General features: G+C 47.0%; 1 protein-coding gene across 5 annotated transcripts in view; it reads left to right on the top strand.

Annotated features, from left to right (window-relative positions):
* RPTOR (regulatory associated protein of MTOR complex 1) overlaps window positions 1-25407 on the top strand; it is a 171637-nt gene that overhangs the window by 133996 nt on the left and 12234 nt on the right. For 3 of the 5 annotated variants that reach the window (XM_054170560.1, XM_054170558.1, XM_054170562.1), the window contains 6 exons: window positions 1239-1349; window positions 10707-10812; window positions 13802-13916; window positions 14548-14672; window positions 15920-16024; window positions 20264-20311. In XM_054170560.1, coding sequence (XP_054026535.1) covers window positions 1239-1349; window positions 10707-10812; window positions 13802-13916; window positions 14548-14672; window positions 15920-16024; window positions 20264-20311 — 610 coding nt within the window. The remainder of the gene's footprint in view (window positions 1-1238; window positions 1350-10706; window positions 10813-13801; window positions 13917-14547; window positions 14673-15919; window positions 16025-20263; window positions 20312-25407) is intronic. The other 2 variants (XM_054170561.1, XM_054170559.1) reach the window with 1 other exon arrangement.

Genomic DNA, 25407 nt, shown 5'->3' with positions numbered 1-25407 from the left:
GAAGAGCTGATCTGTGAAGAGCTGTGAGGACCTCTGGGAGGAGCAGCAGTGAGTCCTCAGCCTCAAGCCAGCAAGGGTTGTGCATACATTTTAGTGTTCTGAAGTCAGGTACTGGGCATTTTTCCATTCAGAGAAGCATGAAGGGCTGATATGGTGCCAAGTAGAGCAATCAGTCAGGTTTTAGTATGCACAAAAGATTTGGAATTACCTTCAGATGACTTCAGATGAGTTAGATGAATGTGCTTGAGTCCAAATACATTTGGACATGCTTGCAGCTATCACTTCAAGACAGAGACTCTGCTTATCAGTGGTCCACGTTCTTCAGGACCAGCCATCTGGCAATAGTTTTGTGCTGCCTTTCCCTCCACTTCAACACATTTCCAGGATTTTCTGTGGATGGGAGGAAACTGAGAAGGAGCAGATGTGCTCTGCTCCCTGTACCAATGGATGAAGCATGATGGAGACAGGCCATTGATCCTTCTTTCCTCTCTCCTGGTGCTGTGAAAGGGCAGGACCTTCCCATCTGAAGCTGTGAGGCCACAGGATGAGTGGACAGCACAGCTCTTGGGTGTTCTGACTGCTGAGCAGGAACTGCTCTTCACTCTCTACTTACTCTGGCATTTCTGCCTTTCTTTAATGAGTGGTCTCACAGAAGCTCCCAGACATGGGCAGTCGATTTTTCTGTGTGATTACAAGAAAAAAATGTTGAAGCCTTAGCAGAAACACTTTCACCTCTCACAGGGATGGCAGCACTAGCCTGGCTCCTGTTTCTGAAAAACTGGATGAAATCTGGGTGAATGGAGTAGCCTTTCCCTTTTCCTTTTGGATGTCTCCTTTGGATACTCCATGCATATATACCCTAATGTGAAGCTGTGCCTGGCTGTTCTTTATCCTGAATCATCTTCACTGCTCCACTGTTTCTCATGCCAGATGCTTGGGGGAGACCATGAGAAAACTCACTCTGGGACTTCACTGTGATGAAACACTGATGCTTCAGCCCTGATTCACACAGTAGCCTGATTATGTCCTGTGCACGAGGGGATTTGCACATTCCCAAAGAGTTAATGCAATGACAGTGATCTTTTAAGGTAGATGTCAAAATTCCACATCCTTAGCAATGTCTTTGAGCCTTTTTCTGCCTGGTGATATGTTGAGGGAAATGCAGGTATTGCTGTGTGCAGCTTGCTCAGGTGAATGGGAGGGACGTGGGTTTAAGCTGCTGCTCTCTGTCTGGACAGACGACCGACGATGCCGATGACACCGTGGGACACAAAAGCTTCATTTCGGCCACGGTGCAGACAGGGTTTTGCGACTGGAGTGCAAAGTATTTTGCTCAGCCAGTGATGAAGGTAATGCTCTCTGCTCTCTGTGCATGCTTTCTGAATCCTAGCTCTGCAGCTCTCGAAGAGTGCTGGTGTCCTGAGCATAGGTGACTTCCTTTCCCTCTTCTTTGTGCCTTCCTTTTTCTTCAGTCTGGGGAGGGAAAGTAATGGACTGACTTGTACCATGCTGCTCTGGGGTGCTGGGGTGCTTGTAAAGAGAGAAGAAATCATCAGAAGGAATAGAAGAGTCAGGGACACATAGGATAGTGGTGTGAAAGAGCCCAGGTAGTGGTAGGGAAAGAGCCAGACCAAAAGCCCTGCATCCCATGGAGTGCATTCAGGAAAGAATATTCTGTAGTCGGCCTAGATGATGCACGATTGCAGGTTGTGTTGCAGAGTTGTTTCATTTTAAATGCTGTGCTTGTCTATGTATTGAAATTTGAGTCACAGTAGAAGTTCATTGCTTTTTTAAAATAGAAATAAATGAGTAAGGAAAGTCCTTTAGTCTAGAAAGGGCTGTGAGAGGCTGGAGAAGAAGAAGTGTTGTTTGCTTTCTGACATTTTGGCTGAATTTTCTGGCTGTGGCAATGCTAAAACAAAGAGAGAATTGGTGGTGACTGCTTCTCTGGATGAAGGCCATGGAATCCCAGTGTCACTGGGAACACTCCCTCCACTCCAAGTCAGCCTTGACTCTGCACTTGAGTTTGACTTCAGAGCTGTTCCCTGCTGACAGGCACTCTTTAGACACCTTTATCCTAAAAAAAAAACAAAGAAAGTGAGAATGACTGGACATCCAGGTGGCTGCCTGGGGGCAGCTTTCAAAGCAGCATTGTTGGGTTTTGGGTTTTAAAGTGGAGAAAAGAAAAGAAACAAACACAAAAAACCAGTGCTGTTATGGCAAAAAATGAGGCTGATAATGCCAAATGTCCACTGAGATCTTTTCAGAAGTGTGTTCTGGTAAACAAGTTGGTTTTATGTGAAGCAAGAGATACACTGAAGCCTTGTTCTGGGGAAAAAAATAAAAAGGAAAACAGAGCTCTTAATAGGTGAGCAGAGATTGTCAGTGACTGGAAAGATAAATTGTTAGATTCCCAGAATCTTTTAGCCAAAGATCAGGTTTCAAATTTAAGTATGAAATGAAACCAAGCAGTAAATTTTACCTTTCCTAATTGAACCCAACAAGGCAAGGCTGCAGGTAGCCTGGGAGGCCAGCAGCACAAACCAGAACAGAACTTTCAGCTTCATTTCTTGGAAGTATTGCAGTTTCTGTGAGTAATAATGCACTGGCTGCATTAATGCCATTACCTGAGCAACTCTGCAACAGATGTTTGTATCCAGCCACTGATATTTAAATCTTCATCATGAGGAAATTGTCCCTTTTATGAGCTGTCTCAGCCAAGAATTGCCATGGAGCCATCAGTCACTGCTCCTTCCACTCTTTAGGCATGTTAGAGTTTGGTGGTGAGGTGAGGTAATTGCCCTCAGGTTTAAGGGTATCAGAAAAGTAGTTACATGGCAGCCAGTTTCTGTGTAGCTTTGATTTCTTTAGAGAATTACCAGGAGGAAAGACTAGATGGTGAAATGATTGCCTGACACTTCCTCAGCTGCTGGGGAAATTAACTTTCTTCTGATATCATTAGCAGAATAATTCATTAGGAAATATATCTGGCCTGTGGGGCTTGCTTGCTTGGTCAAGCTTTAAACCAGGATTTTTTTTCTCTCATGAAGATGAGTTTTGGCGTCTTGATTCAAATCCAGAAGAGAGTACGAGAGGAGGAGGAGGGAGGATGTTGTTCCATCTCTTAGTTCTTATTAAAAACATTTGTCTGCTTTTTAAGGAAAGCTCTTCCCAGTGAAGAGGGGTGTCTTTATTAATAAAATCAATCATCTTAGACAGCCATTCAAAGGCAGCTTCAATGGTTGGATGAGGAGCTCTGATGTGTGTGTGTATGGATTTACTACTTCATGTGCATAAAGCAGAGGAAATGCTTTAGGGGAGGAAGTAAAAAATGTGGTGCATTCCTGTACTAATTTACAGAAGCCAGGGAGGGGCAGTCATGAAAATTGGGGATTTCCCTGTGTCCCAGTGAGTCCCAGAGTATTCAGTGTCTCACCCTGAGAATTAAGGTGCTGCAGACTGCACCATGTGCACAGCGCTCTGTCTCTGCAGCTTTTACTAGCAGAGCAGGAGCGTGCGTGGCAGAGAGGGTTCTTTCAACAGTTTCCTAAGTGTTTTTGTTTGGAACTGCTCTCTGGGGCTGAGTTCTCTGAGCACAGACTGTCCTCCCAGCAGCGTTTCAGGTAGAGTCTGAACAGAACAAAATCTGTGTTTTCCAATAAAACAAGGAGGAGAATTGATTTTCCCATTACTTCTGTAAAGCAGCTTTAAAAGTCCACATAGAAGGTTTCTGTAGGAAACCCAGTGTGTTATCATGTCCTAACAGGGAGTTACATGTAACTTGGGAATTAGAGGGGTTTGTGTGTGTGCAAGGGACAGGAAGGAGTCTCTCTACAAGAGCTTTCTTCGGTGTTTCTTGATTGCTGCTCATATAATCAGGTAGGGCTGGCCATCTGGTGTCTCAAGTGCTGGTTGAGTTTCTGTAGCATGCTCCTCTCCTTGAATCCACTGTTCCTTCAGAAACAAGGAACAAACAGCCCTGGCTGGTGGCTGCTGTCTTTTGGGAACTTCAGCCTCATGAAAAACGCAAAGAGTGAGGTCTGCTGAGTACTGATGGAAGAAGTTGACATTGATGTTGAATTCCAGCACTTCATTTGGAGGTGCTGCCTACCATCATAAACAGGGAAAGACAAGACAACTATTCCTGTAATGAATAAACATAAAATGACTGTGAGTGCATCTTAGTCATATTTAATTTATGAATTTAGTTTTGCTTCACAGACCTTGCTCTGAGAATGCATTCTCTGGAAAGATTGAGGGATTAATTTCCAGTGTAAATCATTGGCTCAGTTTCAAGCCATCATACCCAATTTGATTTATCGATTATCTAATCAAAGAAATGGAGAAAGAAAATACTGCATTGTGGATTCTCAATAAAACCAGATACCTGCCCTAGCTAGCTCTGATCTCTGCAGAAGTCTTTCCTTTCCCTGAAAACTCTCGTGGCAAAAGGCTGTTCTGCTAACCACAGGCGGGCTTGGACCGAGCGGCACAGGAAAGCCTTGTTGCCAGCTGTCAGGAAGCCCTGTGTCAAGGAGAGCGGGAGCCAGCATCTGTTATTTCCAGGCCTGGCAGAACATGCAGGCAGGAGCTGGGTAAGGATCCTGGAAGGTGAGAATTACATAAGGAATCCTTCCTGATCAATCCCTGCCTTAACTTCAGTGCTGTGCCTTGGCCGTGGTTCAAAGCCCTGGCGGAGGAGTGAGGCTGCGCTTGCTGCGGGAGCGCTCGGCAGGGCCAGGCTGTGTTTACTACTGCAGCCGTCTGCTGAGGCCTGCCGGCTCCCCTCCAAACGGGAAAGGCTGAGTGCTGAAGAGGAAAAACTTCCTTGGCTTTCAAATGGCACTGCTTGGTGGGAGGCTTCAGAATGGTAATTGGTTGCTGTCTGAGTGGAAGCTCAGAGGTGTCAGGAACCCACGGCATGTCTTGGTCCTTGTGGTGCAGCACTGCCTGGGACTCCTGCATACCCCTGGAGCTCTGCTTGGAGGAGAGCTGAGCAACAGCCAAAACTAGGCTCTTGTTTACTAAAAATCACTTCCTGATGCTTAAATAGGATCTGGAGAAGGAGGCAAAGACATGCATGATGAGCCTAAACAGTTCTTTTGAATAATAATTCTGGGTTCCCAGCCAGCAGCAGCTGGGCTAGAGGTCACGGCTCACACACACATCCTGGCGCTCTCCTGTGCTTGTCTGTCACCAGAAGCTCCCCTGTGACATGTTCTGTGGAGTTCAAGTTTTCACAGATCCTTGTTCGCTCCTGACAAGATCCTCCCAGCAGCTCTGTCCTGCGGGCAGTTGGATGCAGTAGGAGAGGGCTGCATTTTGCCTGCACCTTCTGACTCTTTCTGCTCACTGCACTGATGATTGCAGGGCTTGGCTGGTCAAACCTTGTCTGGCTAGCAGAAGTTCACTAGCTGTCTGTGTCAGGTTGTAACTGGTGTAGGATGTCTGTGCTGGGTTACAGCTATTTGCAGCACCATTATGGGTAAGCTGAGTTCATCTGAGTTTATTTCATTAAGATTATTGCACTTTTGCTCTCTGATAACACTTCAGAAGGACCCGTGGGGATTTTTCTCTCAAAGCTCTGTGACTCCCCTGCAGTATCACAGAGTTGTGCCAGGTTTCTCTCTGTGCAGGCTCAGGCCCCATTACTTTCTCCTTCTAACTTGCCTGTCCACCAGATTCCAACTAGCATCAATCAGCTTAATGATACCACTGGGACTGATGAGACCCAGAGTCTGGATTAGGAAGTGGAGCCACACAGAGCAAGCTCAGTGAGTGTATTCTGGGGGTTTTCAGCTGTGATCTCAGCTGGACCTGGGGGAAGCTTTTGGACACACAGAGATCCTGGCAGAAGCATCTTTGCAGGAACCTCCCTTACCAGTTCCAAGGTGATGACATCCTCCCTGTCTGCAGAGGCTTTGGCATAAAGAATGTGGTTGGTTGAGTCAACTGTACCAAAGCCAAGACTTCAGCATATGCCCTGAGCATTCTCCTGCTGCAAGGAGCTGGATTGCATTGCAGAGTGGTGCATGGATCAACCCCCTTCAGAACTCAGCCATCCTCCAGGCCAGCATCTGGGACTCTCCTTTGTTCACATCTTCAGGGTATGAAGAGGCAGACAAAAGTGGCAAGAAGATGATTGTGGAGGCAGAGGCCACCATATGTGAACTGCAACTGCTGCAGGGAGATGCCCTGGCATAAAAAATGTAGCAGACCAGGTAAAGACATCATCTGCCCTTTGCTGTTCTAGGGAAGGAAGGGCTGATGCTGGGGATAGTGTTGAGCTTTCAGATCACCATCAAGAAGCACACCAGCAGCGCAAATGCAGACAAGAACTGAAAATCTAGGCAAGGCCCTTCTCCCTCCTCATCAGTGGAGATGCACAGCCACTTGTGCATTGAATCTGAGTTAACATGCTGGGGAATAATCTCTCCCTGGGGTTTTCCTGATGTGTTTCCAGAGTCAGCTTTAACTGCTGTCCTGCCTGGAGTTCAGGGTGTCTGCATGAGCTGTGTGCAGCAGCGGAGGCAGAGTCTGTTCAGTTTCCATGAGGAATCACTTCTGCTGACCTGCCATAGCACAGATCGCAGTCATCAACCCAGCACAAGTGTTGTCTCCAGAATGGTGAAAGCAATCAGAGATCACATCTAACAAGATATGGAAGGATTCTGTCATTGTCAATTCTGCCCCAAGATCAAAGAGAAGAGTCTTAAGCAGTGGGCTGTAGAGATGCCTTTACTCTCTATCTCAGGAAATTATAACAACCATTTTGATTCCTTTTTTAAGGACCTGCAGGTGAATGCAGGACTCAAGAATGCTACAGCTGAAAGAGCAATAAATGTGCTTCAGAAAGTGTGCAAAGAGATGAGGTTTCAGTGTGCAAAGAGATGAGGTTTCAGTGTGCAAAGAGATGAGGTTTCAGTGTGCAAAGAGATGAGGTTTCAGTGTGCAAAGAGATGAGGTTTCAGTGTGCAAAGAGATGAGGTTTCAGTGTGCGAAAGAGATGAGGTTTCAGTGTGCAAAGAGATGAGGTTTCAGTGTGCAAAGAGATGAGGTTTCAGTGTGCAAAGAGATGAGGTTTCAGTGTGCAAAGAGATGAGGTTTCAGTGTGCAAAGAGATGAGGTTTCAGTGTGCAAAAGAGATGAGGTTTCAGTGTGCAAAGAGATGAGGTTTCAGTGTGCAAAAGAGATGAGGTTTCAGTGTGCAAAGAGATGAGGTTTCAGTGTGCAAAGAGATGAGGTTTCAGTGTGCAAAGAGATGAGGTTTCAGTGAGGAGAACAGACTTGCAGTATGTGTGCAGATGCTCTCAGGATGGAGCTGGACCTGCCTGCAGAAAGGAGGTGGTGCAGGAACCCACACAAGTGGATAGAGACAAGCACCTGCCTCCTTTGGCACCTTGGGAAAGCACTCTGCAGCAGCCTGCTCTCCATGAACACACCGGAGAGCTTGGCCTGCATGCTGCAGCCCCATGGGGGTGTCCACCAATGGGTCATGTGGACTGATGGATCAGTGGTACCATGCAGAGGGGGACATTATTGCACACATTTATAGAAGGACCTGGATGTACATTCTCAGAAATGAACATTTTGGCCTTGTTGGGGAGGAGCAGGTGTGCTCTTCTTACACTAAAATCTTCCACTCTTGCTGCATTCATCATGCAGGGCTTTGCTTGCGTTTCTGACAGGATCTCAGATGTGTGTGGGCTTTGGGTGGTGGTTGGAGCTTTGATGGTTGGGCATTTGATGGTTTAGTGTCTCCCAAGCAATCAATGTACACAGTTTGAACTTAACAGGCAGGATTGAAGACGTCTCACGAGCCAGCCTGCCAGACCTTCCCCAGAGATTTGCTATCCCATCTGTGACAAGCTGTAGATGGTGCTGGCCATACTCCTGTCTCAGTGTCTTGCTCAGTCCCTTTCACCATCTGCTCCTCTGCTTGCAGGTGACATTCAGGACACACCAGGCGAGTGGGTTTTGAATGGAAAGACCAAACCCCATTTACTCTTGTTCAGCAGTGGCTGAGGCAGAAGCTGTTCCAGTGAGGTTGAGAGGACAGGCAGACACCAGGTGTTTGCTGGTCTTGATGAGCTGCTTGTGGCTCTGCTGGCCTGCAAATCTGCCTTTTGGCATCGCTGTTCCTGTTGATGGGAAGCCTGCAGGCTGTCTCCCTCTTGTCAGAGTATTTCATCCAACACTCACTTGCATTAAGCCTTCTTCCAGCCGTGTCTGAGGCTTGTCTTGCCATATGCAGTCTGCTGGTGCTAAAGCCTCTGGGGACCATACCCTGAGAGACCTCCTTAGAGGAGGAGTCTTTATTAGTGCTATCAGAGGATAAAAACAACTGCTCACTCAGCCTTCATGGAATAGGTAAGTTCTTCTTCAGACCTGAAAAGCCCAGCAACTCCTTTAATCTGATGTTCTTGGTCTGCTGGAATGAGGAGTGCTTTGCTCAACTGCAGAACTGCACATTTCTTACTCCTGAGCTGCAGAAGCTGCTGGCTGCCTGCAGAATTTACCATTCTGCTCATTTCCCTTCTCCTCCCCTGGCCTTTTAGGTCTTGCTTTAATTTATTCCCAGAGAAGTTGGGGGTTTTATTAAGGTGTAGGTGTAATCTTTCCGCTCTCAAATCTCCTTTGCTCTACTTTGTCTTGGCTTTGTTTATTGCTGTGCATTAGTGGTCATTTGTCATTGCCTTGCTAATAGGTGTTGTGTTCTTGAAGAATTTAAATAGTGGTGCTTTGATTTTGGTTTTTTGTTTGGTTTGCTTTGGGCTGTTGTTTTTTTTTGCCAGAAGGGAAGGAGGAGGGTGGGGTTCTTGTTTTTTAATTACTTTAAAGAAGGAGAAGTTCAGCACAGTAATAGCTACTCTCCACAGGGTACTGCATTTTGAAGACAGTTTATATACTGGTGACAGACCTCCTTATTCGGGAGGAAAAAAGTGTTTGGGGGGAACAGGAAGGAGTTGAAAGGACTTTGCTATGTCTCCCTTCCGCAGGAGTTCCTCCTTTTGGAACAGCCAACATCAAAAAGCCAGGTTAGAGTCCTGTAGCTCAGCCCTTCATTGATCCATGGGTGTTTCTGGAGGAATGCTGGTATTAGGCTTAGGTAAGGTTTTAAGCTTTAAGTAAAAGACACCTTCTGTAACTCCTGTGGTGTTGGGAGTGAGATGATATGAGTTTATTCATGAGAATCCTGTCTTTGACTAAGAGAGGAATACCTGTGGTCCCTTCCCATTATTAGAAGCAGCACTGTGCCTTTTCCAGTTCCTGGCAGGAGCTGCTGGTAGCTCTGGTGCTGAATCCCCAACTGGCCTTTAGGTAAAGGACAGGTTTTGCAGGGAAGCCATGCAGATCGAGAGAGGTGGTTCTGCCATTCTGCTTTGGTAAGGCCTCACCTGGAGTACTGTGTCCAGCTATGGGACCCCCAGCACAGGAGGGGCATAGACCTGGTAGAGCAGGTCCAGAGGAGGGCCATGAAGATGATCAGGGCTGGAGCACCCAGGACAGGCTGAGAGAGTTGGGGCTGTTCAGCCTGGAGAAGAGAAGGCTGCAGGGAGACCTCATAGCTACATTTCAATATCTGAAGGGGACTTAGAGGAAGACTGGGGAAGGACTGTTTGGAAGGGCTTGTGGTGATAAGATGAGGGGCAGCAGTTTGAAACCAGAGGAGGGGAGATTTTGGTTGGACATTGGGAAGAAGTTCTTTACAATGAGACTAGTAAAATACTGGAATAGTTTGGCCAAGAATGTGGTTTGGACCCTGTCCATGGAGATATTCAAGATCAAACTGGACATGGCCCTGGGCAGCCTGATCTAGTTGGATGTGTCCCTGCTGACTATAGGGGGCTTGGCCAAGGTGACCTTTGAGGGTCCCTTCCAACCCGCTGTAATCTGTGAATCTGAGTGTGCTGAAGTTTTGGGGCTCTGGAGTGTGAATAAACATCACTGAACAGAGCAGAGTGGCTTTGTACTGCTCCAGGGCCTCTCTCCAATTTCAGACAGAAATTTGTGTGTAACCAAACCAAAATGACACCAGGGCATCATTTTCTTGCAGCCAGTTCTGGTATGGGAAACTGAAACAGTTACCATCAGTAGTAAATGTGCTGTTGGTAACTTGAGCATCCTGGGGATTTGCAAATGCAGTAATGCCTTTTTTGGCCTGCAGTCATCTCTTAGCAATGAGAGGAAGATTTTAATGTGTTCTGAGCTCTTTGTCTCTCTTAAAGCTGTGCTCTTTCTTTAATCTCAGGATCACTACGTGATGCTTTTCAGCTGAAAAGTGTTAAGCAGAGTGATCTGTGTTGCACCGCAATCGGACTCGGCGTTGTTTAGGGCGCAAAGGAGTTCATGGTGACCATGTGTACTGTGGGGAGAGGTTCCTGGTCTCTTGTGTGTGTTACAGCAATGGGTGGTTTGTGCATAGCTCTTCACTTTGGAGAAATGCTTATGACTTAAAACATTGTAGAGGATAGCAAAAGGGAAAAAGAAGAGATTATAGATGATTGGGAAGGTTTAGATCAGAAAGATGCTCAAGTATTTAATGACATAAGGTCCCATGAGCTCCTCTGTTTACTGCCTGAAGCTGGAGGCCCTAAAGAATTTATGCTTTATTTTATGTGTGTGAGTGTGTGTCATAAAGGTAATTTGTGGAGTTCTGATGATTGCTGCTGTTTTGTGTTGTGAACATGCTGCTCCACTGAAAGATCCCAGAAGAGCACGACTTGGAGAGCCAGATCCGCAAGGAGAGGGAGTGGCGGTTCCTGCGCAATGCTCGTGTCAGGAAGCAAGCCCAGAAGATCATCCAGAAGGGTGAGTGATTCCCTCTTGCCTGTGCAGCTTCCTTGAGCTTCAAGCACTGCCCTTAGTCGGGTTGCTGACCTGTAAAACCCCAATTAGAATCACAGACTCATCAATTATTAAGGCTGCCAAAAATCCTCCAAGATCATCAAGTCCTCACCCCAGCACCACCGTGCCTACTAAACCGTGTCCCCAGGTGCCACGGCTGCACATTTTTTTAAATGCCTCTGGGGATGGTGACTCCACCACGTCCCTGGGTAGCCTGTTCCAATGACTGACCACTCTTCCAGTAAAGAAATTTTTCCTGATGTTTGATCTAAATCTGGTACAACTTGAGGCCATTTACTGTCATCCTGTCACTTGTCACTTGAGGGAAAAGACCAACAATCATCATGAATTCCATCTCAGGGAGTTGTGAGAAAGTCTCCCCTGAGCCTCCTTTTCTTCAGGCTGATCAGCCCCAGTTCCCTTAGACATTCCTATAAAACCTGTTTTCTAAACTCTTCACCAGCCTCATTGCCCTTCTCTGGACACACTCCAGCACCTCGATGTCCTTCTTGGAATGAGGGGCCCAAAACTCAACCCAGTACTCAAGGTGTAGCCTCACCAGTACCCAGTACAGGGGCAACTAACAATGATCCTAGGCTGACCCTTGCATTGGGAAGGTGCCCGTGCTCTGTCCCACGTGCAGGCAAGATAATGCTGCTGTGAGTCTTCCCTTTCTCACCTGCTGCTTTGGTTCACCAGATAGGGAAGTGACCCCTTTAGATGTCAAATGTCTGCCTTCTCCTTTGACAACATTACTACAGCCCCTTGGCAGACAGTGCCACAGTCAGGCACAAGCACTCAGCCAGAGTGTGGCGCTGAGCTGGTTTGGGAGCAGAGGAGCTTAAGAGGAATGGTTCTGTCAAGGAGCGGCAAGCTTGCCATGAAAGCTGATTTCCTCACTTATAGGAGTTGACAGAGCATCCAGTTTTCAGTGCAGGTGTTGGCTCCTGGGGCCCCTGGCTGACTGGCAGCAGCTGAGCTCTCCAGCCACGTACAGATTGGAGCCGGCACCTCCGCAAGAGCTGGAGCAGGCGGCATGAGGTCGATAATTCCGAGGCCCTTAACAGATGCTATTGATTTACCATTTGGGCTTTTCCTCCCTGTCCTGTAATGTCCAGATGGGTACTGTAGGTCATGTTTTTAAAGGGATAGAAGGCAGAATATTCTAGGATGACCTCCAGAGCTGCAGTCTGGCTGAGAAGGCTCAGGAAGTGTTTGACATGTGTCAGGGCACCTTTTGGATGGCCACTCATGGCAAACCAGCCCTGCAAGCTGCTCAGAAGACATAGATTAATAGAATGGTTTAGGTTAGAAGGGACCTTAAAGATCATCTAGTTCCAAGGCCCTGCCATTGGCAGGGACACCTTCCACTAGTCTTGAACACCTCCAGGGAGGGGGCATCCACAACCTCCCTGGGCAACGTATTCCAGCGTCTCGCCAGTGTCTCTTAGTGACGTCTTTCCCATTCCCCACTCAGCTGAACTGTAAATGATTGCTTACTCCTGGTAGCCCATTATCTTTTTAATACCTGTATGTATGGTTTTGTGTGCTGCTTACACATTTCCCTCTTGTGGGCCTCTGCTTCATGTTTCATTAGTGTGCTCCCTCCAGAAAGCTGATGCTGCTTTTTTGATGCCTCTTTATGCCCCCACGAGGCAGCAGTTGGGCTAGAATTCTTTTAGCACAGGAATTTATTCAAATAGACTGGAGCCCAATGAAATTTCCTCAGGAATTTGCATACTTAAATGATTCCTGGTTGCCTGCCTTGAATAGCAGAGGCTGGGGAGTGGCATTTCAGGGAACTCTTCTTATGGCATCCTCCCAGCAGCATTCCCAGGCGGGGGCTGCTCCTCTCCTGGGATGCTTGCTGAGGCACACGGAGTTGGAAATAATCATTTGCTGAATGAAGAACTGCCCAAGGCTCAGCCTCCTGTGTCTGCCTCCTTGTCTGGAGGTTTGCTGGGCTTGAGTCACTACAATGAGTAGCTTGATGTCACAAAACTGCAGAATACCATAAAGCAGAGTAACACAGAAATGAAACTGGAGCCCAGGAGATGGCTTGGGAGATCTTTCTGAATACAAAGAAGGGGATTTTTCATGCTTGTCTGAAGAAGTTAAATCTTTGGTGTTTTTCTAGACAGTGTTCATATTTGGTCGCTTGACCTGAGTGACTAAAATGCCAGAATTCATTAAAAAAGCATGGAAATGTGAAATATTCAAAAGAATTAAAATAGACTTACAATCTTTTAATGAAAATTAGATTAAATAGCTGCATTCTAAAACAAACCAGAACTGAGCAAATGTCTCCTGGGCTTACAGTTTTGTGTGCTGAATTCACACTGTGCCCAAAAAGCCTGCGGTGTCAGGGGTATCAAAACTGTTTGTGAACAGCAAACTGTTGTGAGGAAAAGATGGGAAAGGTCCTTAACCATCATTTGAATGCCTCTGTGGATAATGCATTTTGCATTTGCAAATTAACCTGAAATTTAAAAGCACTGAAATGGAAGGCCAAATAAATAACCCAGCAGATGAAATGAAATGCTGCACTTGGAGTTGTAAAAAAATAAAATAAAATGTGGGGTTTGGGGGATGTTATTTTTATTTTGGAAGAAAAATGTTGATTCTTCTGTCAGCACAAACTGGTGCTCCTGTGGGCGTCGCTGTGCTCACTTGCGGTGCTCTCTTCCCTTACCTCTGATCTGGCACCACCAGTTTTAGTTTGTACCTTAAGACATGATTCAGTTAGCATGGAGGGGTCAGGGCTGTCAGAGAACTGGGCTCTGAGAAGGTTCTTGATGGAGAAGGGAAGTGTTGCAAGGGGTCTCTTGGTGGGAACTGGGTGAGGAGGAGGAAAGTGTTGACACGTGGCACTGGGAGGCTGGGGGTGTCCAAGCCTCATCACTCAGGCCAGATGTTCCCAGACACTGAGCCATGGCTGCCTCCTGTCCTGCAGGTATTTCCCGGCTGGATGATCAGATCTTCCTCAACAGGAACCCAGGGGTCCCCTCCGTGGTGAAGTTCCACCCCTTCACGCCCTGCATCGCCGTAGCTGACAAGGACAGCATCTGGTGAGAGTTTCCTCAGGCTGCGCTGTCACCATGCAGCCAGGTTCACAGGGTGCCTGTGGATTGTCACAGGGCTGCGCCACCACATGTTGTTCCTTTCCTTTCCCCTCCTTCCCTGCTTTCCTCCATGGCCATCCTTCCTTCTGTCAGGGCTGGGAAATGGGGCACAATCATAGAATGGTCTGAGTTAAAAGGGACCTCCAAAGGTCATTTAGTCCAGCCCCCTCTGCAGTCAGAAGGGACATCTTCAACTGAAGCCTTTGTAAACAGTATCTCTCCATCCTTTTTGCAGACCCCCTTCAGGTACTGGAAGGTCCTCCTGGCGTTCAGTGCCATGGTTGCAAGCGTTACTCCGAGTCCTGTTCTACAGGAGGTGCAGGTTTAAAGGGCTGCAAGTGACTCCTGCCAGAGCTATCAGAGATCCTTACAACTGGGCTTTTATCCCATTTCTTTCACAGAAGGCTGACACGCATCATTAATAACATGATGCTGAATACCAAAGGAGAAAACCAAATTGAATTGGCATCCAATGTATAGGATTTTTAGTTTCACTGTAACAAGTAGATCTCATTACAGCTTGCACAGAGAACCAAGAACTGACTTGATGTTTGGTGGTTTTTTTTTCCTCCCCAAGTTTTTGGGACTGGGAGAAAGGGGAAAAGTTGGACTATTTCCACAATGGGAACCCTCGGTACACCAGGATCACAGCAATGGAGTACCTGAATGGACAGGACTGCTCCTTGCTGCTGACTGCCACAGGTAAATAACTCATTTTCCCATGGATGAGGTTAAGACTTTGGGACATTACAGGATTCAAGTCCATGTGAGCTGTTCTGGACCTCTGCTCTCTCTCCCCTCTGTGACACTGGCCCAAGCTGACCCCTGTGTCCTGTCACTGCCTGCTCTCAGCTTGGGAGGCATTTCCAGAATCAGACCTGAAAGTTGTTTCTGGCAATACTAAAATCTCTTAACTGCTTAAGTAGGTGCTGCAAAGGTTGCCAAAGGATTTAAGTCAAACATTTGACCAAAAGCATTTCCAGTCACAGCTTTATCTGTTGCATCATTCAGAGTCTTCCTCTGTCTTTGCGAGTCTGTGGTAACCTCCTCCTGTACAATAGCTGGGGCAGTGTGGTTTAATTGGTTAAAAGCTGCTGCCCAGAGCTGGAAAGAAAATCATCCTGCAGCCAAGCTATAAGAAATGAGAGTCTGTTACCTGTGCTGTTTTAAGTCTAGAGCAGGAAGGACTGATTTTAAGCACTGAACTTCTCAAATAGTCGTGAGTTTCTCTCTAGTCCATGGACAAATGGTTCTATAGGCTGCCCTGTTGCATCACCTAAGGTAGCATGAAGAGCTCTTTCCCATTCATTGGTCTCTAAAGCTGTGAGTAAGATCTTCTCTCCCAAGGAGCCATTCTGCACCTGTCAGTCGAAGTGTTTTCAATGGCTTTTCAAATTTCATGGTGAAATACACAGGTTGGGTATAATTAAGAGAGGTGGAAGAGGAGCTGAGAGGTCCTTTAGGACATTTTCCTTTCAATGTATTGATTCTTAGCACAAAAGTTTCACAAATGGGGAACAAATTGAAAAATACATGATGTTCTGGAAAGTTTGGCTGGGCTTTGATTCAGCTTCTTTCGGGGGGTGGTATTTGGTATTTAGTAGGATGCTTTTGTGGCTCTGAGCACCATTAGCAAGGAGGTCAGAGATGAATCCTAAAGGAAATGAATGGGTCAAAGAAATGGAGTGACACCTAATGTCAGGTGTTACTTGAGGGAGGGAGAAAAGTTCTTCCAGAACAGTTCCCAGTAGAACAATGCTTTAGGTTTCATGGCCATAAGATTAGAGAGGAAATACAGCCCTAATAACAAGGATTAAGTTCAAGTGATACTCTCCGTTCAGGAGTTTGTGTGGTCACAGTTCCATTTCCTCCTTTGCTGTGCACAAGTAATGATGAGAGCTGCAACAGCAGTGGTGTTGCATTTCATTCTCTTTTCTGTGCTCCCCAAGATGATGGTGCCATCAGAGTGTGGAAGAACTTTGCAGACCTGGAAAAGAACCCAGAGATGGTAACTGCCTGGCAGGGGCTGTCAGACATGCTGCCAACTACTCGAGGTTGGTCCCCACTGTGGGTTTTTTTGGGGGGTGGAGTGAAAATAATTTGTGCTGATAGGGCTTTGTCTGTGGATGGGGAGAGTGAAATGTGTCTGTCTACTTCAGCCATCAGTAACATCCTTGTTCTACAGTCTCTGCCTACTGGAATGGCCTTTTGCCAGGCCTTGGTGAGGAATTACTTTTCCAGTTCTCTTAAAAAACAAACCAACAAAGCCAAAAGCTCAACACAGCAACCTCACAAATACACTGAAGCATTACCCAAGCAGGTTCTGGGGAGCAGAAGAGTACAAAGTCCTTGTCCTTCAGAAGCCTCACAGCAGCTGACCTATCCAAGCATTCCTCTTAACTGTGTTCCTAAGGAGAGAACTGTAGAACAATGATGGAACTGGACACAGCCCTGCTCTGGGCTCATTGTGGCAGGAGGTTTATTATTCCTTTGGCTTGGGGTAGTAGCTCATGTATTGCCTCTTTCCTTCTGATGGGCTGCTCAGCCTTTGCACAGCTTTGCATGTGGCACCTGTGACCTTCAGCCTGAGCTCAAATTTTGGCACTTACTCTTCACTGTTGATTGTGGGTCAGGAGGTGGCAAGAGGATCTGTGATCTAAATGTGAAATGTGCAGAAGGACTGCACAGTTAGACATTGACCTGCTTTCAGTGTTAGAGAAGTTGGATAGGAAAAGATGTAAAAAAAAGAGCATTGGCATCCAGCCACACACAGGATGGAGCCAGAAACCAGTTTGAGTAACCCTGAAGTCTGTTTTTAGGACATTAAAGAAGGTGGATGTTTTGTCCTTCCAACACCTGGTAATGGACCAATGCTCTGATGGTGACTCTCTGCTGCTTGAATGTTTTTAATCAAGGTTACAAATTCCTCTAAATGTGCAGCAGTTCAATCAGCACTTGGGGGATTGCTGCAGGAATTGTTGGGTGAGGCTTCCTGACTGTTGCTATGCAGGAGGTCAGCTGAGATGACCATCATAATTCATCCTGACCTTAAAATCTGACAGTTCTCATTTCTGAGCTTACCTGGTTCATCACGGGAGCCTGACACAGCTCTTTTAGCTATTCATTGGATTTTACTGGGGGCTGCCTTGCAGAGCTCATTTCTGTTATGTTTTCCTCACACCTCATGGTTCATCTGTGGTGTTGCAGGGAAGAGGAACTGGATTTGAGGTGACTTCAGGCTCTGTGCCTCACTGCGGTATGTGCACAAAACTAATTATAAGCTGCTGGAAGTTTGCAGCCTACTGTGAAAATTGCCATGGTCAAAACCTGCTCTTTCAGCAATGTCAATAAAAGCAGGAGACAAGCAGTGGCAAAAGGCCTGGATCTCCTTAGGTGGAGAGGAAAGTGTCCAGCAGTCATCTCAAGTTGCCCTCTGCAGTGTCATTTGCTTGGTCTGTATTTCTTCCGTGTCAGCACCAGCTTTCCTGAGGGATGTTGGTCACTGTTCACCGTCCCTGCATCTGTCTCTTGCTTCCTTGGTGCTGGTGATGGACTTTCCCAAACCACTAGAAATTCTCCCAGCCCACTCCAGCCATCAGCTTCTATTCAGGAAGGATGCTGACAGCTGCTGACTGAAATCTTTCAGGCTTATTCCACTTTCCTGCCTTGTTTTCTGTGTGCACCATCCCAAGACACAGCATTTGCTGATTGTACCTTACTCTCTACAGGGCTAATAGAGCAGGAAGGATCATAGGCATCAATGTTTGGCATTGCAAAGTGGGCTAAAAGCTGAGACAAGAGCTGGTTTGACTCTTGAGAGCTGAATGGTTACACTTTCCAAAACAGGAGGGTTGAAACTTTGAAGTCTGTTCTCTTTATAGACTTTTGCCCTTTTTTTCCCTTGTGGTTTTAGCAGTTCTGGGTCTTGTTGCACCTTTGGAACAATAAAATCAGATTCAGAGGAAGAGAGGACAGATTTCTTTGTGGAGAGAGAAATAAATGTTGTCACTTCAAAAGAGCTATGTGGATCAAGTCCCCTTGGAAATGAAACTCTCTTTATTGGTTATCTTCTGCTACCAAGACCATGGTTGTTGTCCAGCGCTGACTCATAAAACTGAAGCTGCAGAGCTCAGGAGTTCTGCTGGAGTTTGTTTGCTCCTACTATTGATTTCCTTCTCTCCTTTCCCACCTTTTTCCTCCATGTCATAGTCATCTCTGAATTTAAGAGTCATCTTGACAGCAACCAAAACACTGACTTTTCTAGGCAGTTTTCCCACTTAGAGGAATATGCAAGACCTAAATTCATCCTTTGAAAGCTTGAAAAGCTTCCCTAGGTTGTCTGAGTACTGGGAGCTCAGGGGCTGCCAGAGATGGGGGAGCAGACCAGAGGGACGCACAGAACTTAAACCTTTGCACTCTATAAAGGGCTTGTGTGTGGTGTGCAGCCCAGGGTAAGAGAAATGAGCTGATACAGCCAGGCTGGTGTGTTAAACCCCTGTGTGGGGAACTTGGAGCAGCTTGGCCCTAATTATACAATCATAGAATTGTTAGGGTTGGAAGGGACCTCAAGGATCATATAGTTCCAACCCCGCTGCCGTGGGCCGGGACACCTCACACTAGATCAGGTTGCTCAGAGCCATACCTAGCGTGGCCTTAAAAACTTCCAGGGATGAGGCTTCCACCACCTCCCTGGGCAAGCTGTTCCAGTGTTCACTGCGCTTAATTGACTTGAGGCTTAGGGTAAGTGAGTCTTAATTTAAGCACTGGCAAACTACTGTATAGATGCCCTCTTTTTTCCAGTATAAGATCTGTTGATTTAGATTCTTTGTAGATCTGCACTCATGATGCACCAAGAATGTCTCTTTCAATCAAAATCGAAGTGTTCAAAGCAGCATTGGTACCAGCTGCTCCAGTACAAGGCAGTGACTGGGGATCCTCCAGCATGAGGGGTGGAGGGGGCTGAGAAAAAGCCAACCCCCCTGTTTTTGGGGGTGTTTCAGTCTGGTGTCTCAAAAGGTGTAGGAAAAATGAAGCATTTTCTATTTGAGCAGCGTAGGAGGAACATAAGCCCTGACGTGCTCTGAAGCTGTGATTTCACAGCAGGAGGCTTTGGGAATTCTGGCAATTTCTATGGAGCAGGGTGTTTGAAGGCTGTGAGAGCAGTGTGAGCTTGCAGAGCAGCACAGACCCATCGCCTGGTGTCTGCCACAAGAGCTTGGCTGGGAGCTGCTCTGTATTTGCCCTCCTGGGCTGGCTGGGTCATGGGGCTCCCAGACCATCTCTTAACAACGTGGCCATGCTCATGCTTCTGAACAAAACTGCCATGTTTTGTATTGTCTCTTTGTGACAAAGGGAAACAAGCCATGGTCCCCTGGTCAGAATGGCTCTGCCCTTGAGAGCAGTTGTGGAATTCAGCAAAATGCAGAAGTGTGACCAGCTGCTTCACAATTACCAAACACTGTCTGCTCAGCCCTTCCCTCCCCAGCTCTTTGTGTGCTCTCTGCAGATGCCTGCATTGTTTTCCCTTCTCCAGTCCAGCAAAGAGAACCAGTAAGGCTCTTCTAAAGGGAACCAGTGTATTGCTTCTAAAGGGCATGGGTTGAATGGCTCAGCTCAGACTCTTCCCAAACACCTGAAGCTCCCTGTGCAAGATCTTCCAGGGTTGCCTCCAGGTGCCTCTCACTTCCCAGTTTGCTGCTGTGCTGGGGGTTTTCAGTGGCTAGAAACTAGCCTGTGTCTGAGGCCAGCTGCCCATTTATGAGCTGTTTCACCACAGCACCCCTAAATTTTCTGTGCTCTCTGTGTGCTGGTTAGCTGTCTGTCCACAGCAGCGTGGGGCAGAGAAGCCCTCCATGCAGCCACCTTCACTGCAGGGAGCCCAGATTTCTGGGTGCAGACACCTCGTGTCCTGTGCTGGGTTGGATTTGTCCAGATGCGTTTCTGTCTGTCACTTCCTGATGGATTTTGCCTCAGAACAGGGACTGGATCATGCAAAGGATAGATAGTTTCCTTGTTCAAGAAGAAATGTCAAATCTGTGCTGTTGTCAGCCAGCCAGAATTCTCCCTTCACACATGACAAGTGCCACTGTTGATGGCTTCTCAGGGAATGCTGTGATTGAACTAGTGCCTGCTCTCTGGATGGAAGCATGTGCTGCTCTTGGTGCTTCTGCTTCTCTTTTATGTTCTTTCCTTTAATCTGAGTTGCTTTTTCTAATACTTTTAAAAGATTTATTTATGCTCTGGCTCACCAACTTACCCTTAGCATCAACCCCTTAATCCCTGTCTTCTCACAGGTCTGGCCCGAAGGGTTTCAATCTATCTTGACAGAAGTAAGCAGGGAGGTGAGTGCTTTCTTTCCTGTTATCTATGATCAACTGGGGTGGGGAGGTCCTCCTCATCTGGCTTTGGGTTGTTTGACTGGTTGGTTGGCTGTTTTTTGGCATTGTTTGGATGACTGCTGGGTCCTCATGGTTCCTGGAAAGCTTTGCTGCTTCTCCCATTGCTTGCTCTGTGTCTGTCTCCATAACAGCTGTGAGAAACACAGGGAAGGTCTCCGTGCTACCTAGGGAAGTGTAGCCAGCCAGTGGGAAAAGGACATCTTCATGTCCTACACCCTGAGCTTTCTGCAGTGAGAGGAGCTGTGGGTGGGGTGTACAAGTCTCACCCAGGAAGATTTCAAAGCATCCCAGGACAAAAGGGTTTAAATGGCAGGTTCCAAACGTGAAGCACTGTTAAGCTAATGTGGATTTTCCTGGGCTTTATTTTGTAACACCCCTTTTGCTGCAAAGATCAAGTGAAAAGGAGAAGCTGATGAATCTTTCCCAGGAGGCTTAGAACAGTGGACTTTTGGCAAGGATATGCCTAATAAATTTTACAAATTCTCTTTCCCTCACGTGGAAGGAAGGTAAATGAACTCCCCAGCCTCCATCTGTGGAAGCCAGGACCGTGCAGTGTCTGCATTGCTCTGGAGCCTGGCCCCCTCCTCTGCTGCCCAGGTCTTCAGGGGAAACAGATGGCAAATGTGTCAGGGCACCTCCGTGTGTGTGCACGTCCGTAGATGCTAATGCTGACGTCGTTATCTGGGGTTATTCATCAATTATTAATGTTTGCTGACTGATAAGAGCTGAATGTGTCTGTAATGATGAATAGAAGGAAGGTGATTATTGCAGTGGGGTGTGATTCAGAGCTCTTTAGCTTGAGGTCTTTGCAAATCCCTCTCTTAGCGTTCAGAGACAGAGCACTGGGATGGAAATTAGCAAAGCTGCCTGGCTCTGCGCTGCACTCAGAAATCCACTGGCAAAGGGAGAGGTTAAAAGTAGGAAGACCTGGCTGCAGGGAATTCCCTGCTCAGTAAATGGGGCATCCCAACACTTTAAGGACATAACCAACCCCTGCCTTGCTGGGTCAGTGCTGCTGGTGCCCAGCAATCGTGCTCTATCCCAAGCACAGGAATAACTGTGAAACAATAAAATCATTCAGCAGCATTTTCTGGCCAGGTGTTCTCCTAGTGCAAAATGCACTTCCACTGAAAAGGTCTGAAAAATGTATGAGGTTAGCTGTTTGCTTGACAGTGTTTTTACAGTATTTAGGTGATGTATGCTGGTTTTGTTGTGGAAGCGCAGAACTTCTGTTCTGTTGCACAGGCTTCTGTGGGGAATTTTTACCAAAGAAAAGGCAGGGGACTGTCCCTGCTCACATCACTGGGTGCTGGCTTTAGGCAGGAATCGCAGACACTGCTGGACTGTAGGTCAGTGATGAATTAGAGCAATGCCTGGGTGGCCCAGATCACATCCGGCTGCCGTGCAGGTCAGCCCAGGAATCTCTAAGTTTGTGTGAGCACCAAGCAAGGTCTGCAGCCATTCAGCATCCTGAAGGCAGCTGAGCTGGCAGGAGTCTTGAGATACATTCGGGTGACCCTCTGCCCATGCTGCTTCACCTTCTGCTCTGTCAGAGCTCTTTTGAGGTGTCTGAGCACACCATGGCACTGCCTCCCGTCAGCGTGACTGAGTGTGCCCTGCAAAGGAGACTGTGTTAACAGGAGGGTGCCTGACCTGTGCCCACCTCTATCCATCACTGCCTCCTGGGGGTTGTTGGTGCTGATATGTAAACAGCTATAATCTATTTTACCTCGAGAAAATTTCTACTGATGCCAAGCAAGAACAAGTAAGTAAATACTTGCCAGTTCCCTGCTTCCTTCCTGCTCCCCTGGGACTTCCGAAACAAAGTGAAAGCCGTCAAATACCTGCTCTGCAGAAAAACAGGACCTTGCTCTCTGGAGGCTCTGCTCTGCTTTGAGTAGTGCTGGCTCTCCTGGCAGGCAGTCAGCAATCCAGATGGGAGAGGATGGAGAGGCAGCCAAGGAACCTTCTTAGAAATTGAGCAGCTTACTGAAAGGGAGGTTTCATAGGGAGCTGCTGGGCTTTTGGGCTGCGTGGGGCAGCCTGTGACAGAGGAGCCTTGGCAAAGCTCTGACCTGCAAAAGGAGCTCATCAAATGATCAAACTCCAGCAGAGCTTGCACTGGAGTACAAGAGGGAGAGAGAAAAGTAGAGTTGATTCTTCCTACATCTCTCCAGGGGTTGGTATCTTGTCCTTTAGGAGTCAGAAGTTTGGGAGAAGCTCCTCATTTCTGGTCTTTTTTTTTTTTTTTTAACCTCAATAAAATAATTGGAGAAATTGCAGCTCCAGGGGTTTGTGTTCTTCTAATTGGATTCCCAGCTTCACAGCTACTCTTCTCCCTTGCTGTGCATAGTCCTTGGCATAAGAAGAGTGACACTTTTTGAAAGGATGTTGTAGAAATTAATGATGAGAGAGGTCAGGCAACCCTCCCACTGCTTCCTGGAAATTAAAACGGTGCTGTGCTTCATTCCTCAACCAGGAGGGACCATGATGGAAAAAAATATCATCAGTCAGGAGCCCAGATGCTCTTATGTTGTGTCCTATGTAGGTATTCCTGATTTCATTGAAATGCCAAGTACAGGTTGGCCACCTTCCAGCAGTGTTAAAGATCAGTGCAGATGCTAGGAATAGAGCTGCTTTCCCCAGCAGTCTTATTCATGGCCATTTATGCAAGGAGCTGTCCCATCCAAGCAAATATCTGTTGCTCAAGGGGGAACCCAGAGGGAGCAGCCATAGAAAGTTACAGCTTCAGGAATGGCTGTTGGGATGTGTTGCCTCCTGTACAAACTCAGGTCGTACAGACCTGCAAATGCTCGCCTTAGAAGACTCAAAGAAACCCAAATAGGACAAAACCCAACCCGTAAAAAAACCCCAACAAAACCACAAACCTTTAAACATTGCTTTTCCCAAGCTGTGGAAGATCTGTGGTTCATTATCTGAGAACACAACACTCCTTATGGGGAAAACTGGAGCCTTAACTAATGATGCATTCAAAGCAGTGCATTGCAGGGCTGCCTGTTTCTGCAGTTCATTGGCTCCTGAGAGCAGCACAGTTTCACCTCTGGCCTTTGTCGGATGCTTGCTTTGGCGTCACGGCATCGCCCCCGCTTACTCTCTGTCTGTAAGGAGGTGGGAGCTCAGAAGTAGGGTGGTTGGTAATGCAAAGCCTGGCCACGTGGCTGAAGCCAGGAGCTGAAATCTCAGAGGTGTGCAGAGTACAGTACCACCTTGCCAGAGTGAGGGTGAGAAGCACCTTTGATGCCAGACACGGGAGCCAAAACCCAGCAGGTGAAGTGCAGGCTCAGTAGTAACATCCTGGAGAAGGACCTCTGATAATTAAAAAGGAAATGACAATTAGTGTTAAGTCCCAAATTTGCTTCTCATCCCAAAATACTAGAAATGTAACCTCTAAAGACAAGCCAGTGCTGTGTCATTTACACCATGGAAATGTTTTCTCGTAGATGGAAATAGTTCAGCTATTTATGTCTCGCTTCATACTGGGAGTGTTCTCTTTGAACTGAACATTTCACAGTCAGAGGAGCCTTCCTTCCCAGTTACCTGCTAGCAAACAATTTAAATTTATGTACAAAGGCTTTTCTTCTTTCCAGACACATTGGGATTCTGGTTCAGCATTCCCAGTCCCATCCCAGGGTTCCCTTTCCTTCACCCATCTCTGTCCGGACATCACCTGGGCTGCAGCAGGAGCAGACTCTCAGCCCAGGATTAGTGCTAAGCACAGGCATGACTCTTTAGCCAGGACCCACCACCATCCTGGGCTGCAGATGGAGCTGGCTCTGTCTCCCAGTGGGAAGGTGCCAGGATTTCTCCTCAGCTGTGGCAAATACTCTGTTATTTCTGCTGCCTGCATTGTGAGGTGCAATATGAGCATCCTGTGCTCTGACACTGCCCAGTGCACACACCAGTGCTGTGCATCAGAAGCAGCAAAAATGGTATTTCAGGGTTTCTGGAGGGAATAACAAGGCTGATGTAGGAAAGGGAAGATCCTTTGTTATGAGATGATCAAAAGGCTGCACTTGCCTCTTCCAGAGAGCAGAGGTTATCACTTAGGTAAGCTGTTTAAGTTGTATAAGCATTGGCTGCTTATGAAGCTCACCATAGACCAGCCTCATCATCCTCCTTTCCTTCCACCCATGGGCTCTGTCAGCTCCTGGTTTGGGGTGAACCCTTGTCCTTTCTCTCTGGTTGTCTCTCGTGGGAGCTTTCTGTGCCATTTGACATAAAGTGAAACCCTCCTGAAGCTTTTTCCCTCAGTGAAGCTTTTCCTGACCACCTAGATGACATCGAAGGCTATTCTCCATGCTTTAACTCCTCTCAGATCCACCAAGATTAGCACCAAACTCACCAGTCAGCACTGGGAGTTCACCATCTCCACCCTCCTCCACAGAAAAGACTCCTAGAACCACAGCAGGCTGGGGAGTTGCTACCAATCAGACTGAAGAAAAACATTGTCTGGAAACTGGGAAATGTAACTGGAAAATTGGGAGCTTTAACACTGCGTAAGAGCACATTGCCTGCTTAACTCCATCAGTGATGGAAATGGCAGTATCTGTCTGGGCCTGCCAGGTTTAGCTTGTCATATGGGCCATAAACAAGATGACAAATGAAAACACTTCAGTGATGTTTATCATCTAAATCACTGCCTGCTTGTTTGCCTCGGATCTCTAGCAGCCCTCTGAGCTGCCAGGCAATCTGAAGTAACAATCAATTTGACTCTCAAAGATAAAGATGCAAGCTCTCAGCTTAGCCCAGAGTCCTGAATTTCCTGCAGGAAGATGACAAACTGTCAATAAACGTCGCTAATCTTCTTAGCAGCAAGATCAGAAAAGGGCTTGGGTGCAATGCTTACTTGGGGAGATGGGCAACATGTTTTAGCTGGATCTGTGCAAACCCAGGTCGTTTTGTCTACTTTGAAGCAAACTTGGTGTTCCTAGGATGTCTCTGTTGTTTCCTCTGTGCCCTGGACAGGTGTTTGGTTAGGTGAAAAGTACTCATAGAATCACAGAACTGTAGGGGTTGGA

The sequence above is a fragment of the Dryobates pubescens genome, chromosome 20 (assembly GCF_014839835.1).
Source record: "Dryobates pubescens isolate bDryPub1 chromosome 20, bDryPub1.pri, whole genome shotgun sequence".
NCBI lineage: Eukaryota > Metazoa > Chordata > Aves > Piciformes > Picidae > Dryobates > Dryobates pubescens.
Note: the sequence above shows the minus strand (reverse complement) of the source record. Positions and strands in the feature narration are given on the sequence as shown.